At 32.8% G+C, this 2696-nt stretch overlaps 1 protein-coding gene across 1 annotated transcript; it reads left to right on the top strand.

The window, feature by feature from the left end:
• Positions 1 to 1153: 1153 nt before the first annotated feature.
• On the top strand, positions 1154 to 2294 carry LOC145113886 (uncharacterized). The gene is made up of 3 exons (XM_079049929.1): positions 1154 to 1397; positions 1798 to 2050; positions 2219 to 2294. Exons 1-3 carry the CDS (start codon positions 1154 to 1156, stop codon positions 2292 to 2294), a joined length of 573 nt encoding a protein of 190 aa, XP_078906055.1.
• The last annotated feature ends 402 nt before the right edge of the window (positions 2295 to 2696 follow it).

The raw sequence follows: 2696 nt of genomic DNA, 5'->3' as shown, positions 1-2696 counted from the left end.
TTTGCCTAGAATTTATCTATAATCGGTCTCCATGCACGTCTCAAATTCATATTTTCACCCACCGGAATTCCCAGATAGGTGAATGGGATAGACGAAGGTTTACATCCAAGAGGAGCTGCCCAGTTTGATACTTCCATATTTGATGCCCCTACCCCCTATATACCTTTGACTTCCTGAAGTATTCGACTTAACATAAGTTTCATCAAGTGTTTGGTTATAATTAATGATCTAAATGGTTAAAAAATAAAGAAATTGATTTGGCGATTAAGTTTGTGGCATTAAGCATAATTCGGATAAACATACTGTAGATGGTATGATTTTTTTTGCAAAAAAACAAAATTTAAATGGGGCTCCGAAGGGGACGAGAACACTATTTTTTTTCATTATTTATTAAATAGTTAAAGAAGAAAATTAACCATTTCTGGTTCGATGGTAGATGGATTATGGTTGACAGACCCAATGTTTGTGAAAGATGCGTTTTTTCAAGTTTAAAAGGATAAACTTAAAAGTTTTTATGATGCTAACATTGTTCACCCGAGTTCTCAGTTGAAAGTTTTATCATCGAATCAAAGAGAGGCTATGGTGTATGTGCGCCTTCGGTTGATGAAGTGAAGGAGGTTGTGTGGTCAAGTAGGAGTGATCGAGCATAGGGTCCTGATGGTTTTTTCTTACTCTTTATAACTTTTTTGGGACATGCATAAAGATGATATATGTAGCTTCGTTCAAGAATTCTTTGATTTCAGTCATATTCGTTCATTACGGGTGTAACTTGTCTTTTAACGCGTTAACTAGTTTATAACCCGTGGGAACCACAGTTACAAAATTGATTAAACTTTCATATTAAAAACTCAAAATTATTAATGAGTTATTTTAAATAAATTATTAAATAAGATATATTTTTTTAGTTATATAAAATTATAACTATTGATTTAAATTAATACGTGAAATTATATCGTCTTATAATATGTATTAACTTTATTTTAAATTTTATTCTAATTTTATTAATTTAATTTAATGTAATTAGAGTGGGAAATTTAAATTTTAAAATTTAGAGTGAAGAATCAATAGGTTGACAAGTGGCATGATATTAATTAGGAGGACTAACTGAGTGTCACATGGAAAAAGGAGAATAAACATATTCTTTTATTAGAATATGGAGATTCTGAAGATTGACAATCTGATTGGTATCAAAGATTATAGACCTATTAGCTTAATATGTATGCGGTATAAGATTATTGCTAAACTTTTAGCTAATTGGCTTGCTACTGTTATTGATAGTATCATTAGCCCGGAACAGTCTGCTTTTGTTAAAGGCGGGAAAATTTTGGATGACCCCTTGATAGTGAACGAAGTAATTGATTGGAATAAAAGAAAACAAAATGGTGATGATCTTCAAAGTTGATTTTGACATGGCATATGATTCTTTTAGCTGGGACTAATTGTTCAAGATTATGGTTTTCATGGGTTTTGACCAAAAATGGATAAGGTGGATAAAGGAGTGTTTGGTCTCTTCTTATGCTTTAGTGTAGGTGAATAGGAGCCCGACCATGGAGTTTTCTTTACAGAGAGGTCTAAAACTAGGAGATATGTTGTCGTTTTTTTGTTTATTCTTGGCATGGAAGGGTTACATGTTGATATGGAGCATGCAGTGGTTCAAGGTCTATTTCATGGTGTTGTTGTAAGTGAAGATGGGTTGACTCTGAATCATCTTTTTTAAGCGGGTGACACTTTTTTCTTGGGCGAATGGGATGAGGAATATCGCTAATTTGGTAACAATTTTGAATTGTTTTTTCTTAGTTTCGAGGTTGAAAATTAACTTGCTCAAATCCAATTTGGTTGGGGTTGGGAGATCTAGCCATGAGGTGGAAGATATTGATGTGTTTACGGGATGTTCTACTGCTAATATGACGTTCTCGTATTTTGGGTGGACAGTTGGTATGAGTATGATCCGTATAGATAATTACAAAATTGTGATTCAGAGATTCAAGAAAATGCTTTCTAATTGGAAAGTTAATTTGATGTCTATTGGAGGTCATTTAACATTAATTAGGTATGTGCTTGGAAGTCTCGGAAATTATTTTATGTATTTACCCTGATACAATTTATAAAATGTTATAATCATTAAGGATCTACTTATTTTGGTACCTAGATGATACGGAGCGGAAATTGTGTTGGGAAAAAAGTGGGATCAAACTCTTAATTCTAAAGAAAAATGCAGGTTGGGGATTGATAGTTTGAAGAAATTTTATTTGGCCTTGTTGCAAAAAATGGAAGTGGCTCTTTCTTACTTCTAGGAGTTTGATGTGGGTGAAGGTAATAAAATGATGTGTTTTATATGTTATAAATATATGCATAAGGTGGAAAAATACTTAACTCTTAAGTTCGCATGCAACCTATTTGGATCTATATTTCTCTATTGATAACAATAAACTATGAAGATCAAGAACCCTGGCAAACCCTAGGTAATTTCGAAAATACAAGAAAGTTAGGGTTTACATACCTTTTGATTATTATAGCAAATAATCAATTCAAATCCTTCTTCAAAAAACTTGGAAAGCAAGCACCATAAATCTAATACCTCTAATGGTTTGTACCCAAACCCTAGTAATAAGAAGACCTGATGAGGAAGAAGAAGATAGGATGACATTTTCGGCTATCCTTCTTGGATTAGGAGTGGACAAAAACTAGTAGGCAAG

The sequence above is a fragment of the Lactuca virosa genome, chromosome 5, assembly GCF_052849685.1.
Source record: "Lactuca virosa cultivar CGN04683 chromosome 5, Lactuca_virosa_CGN04683_v6, whole genome shotgun sequence".
NCBI classification, from domain to species: Eukaryota; Viridiplantae; Streptophyta; class Magnoliopsida; order Asterales; family Asteraceae; genus Lactuca; species Lactuca virosa.
This window is presented reverse-complemented; position numbering and strand designations above follow the sequence as displayed.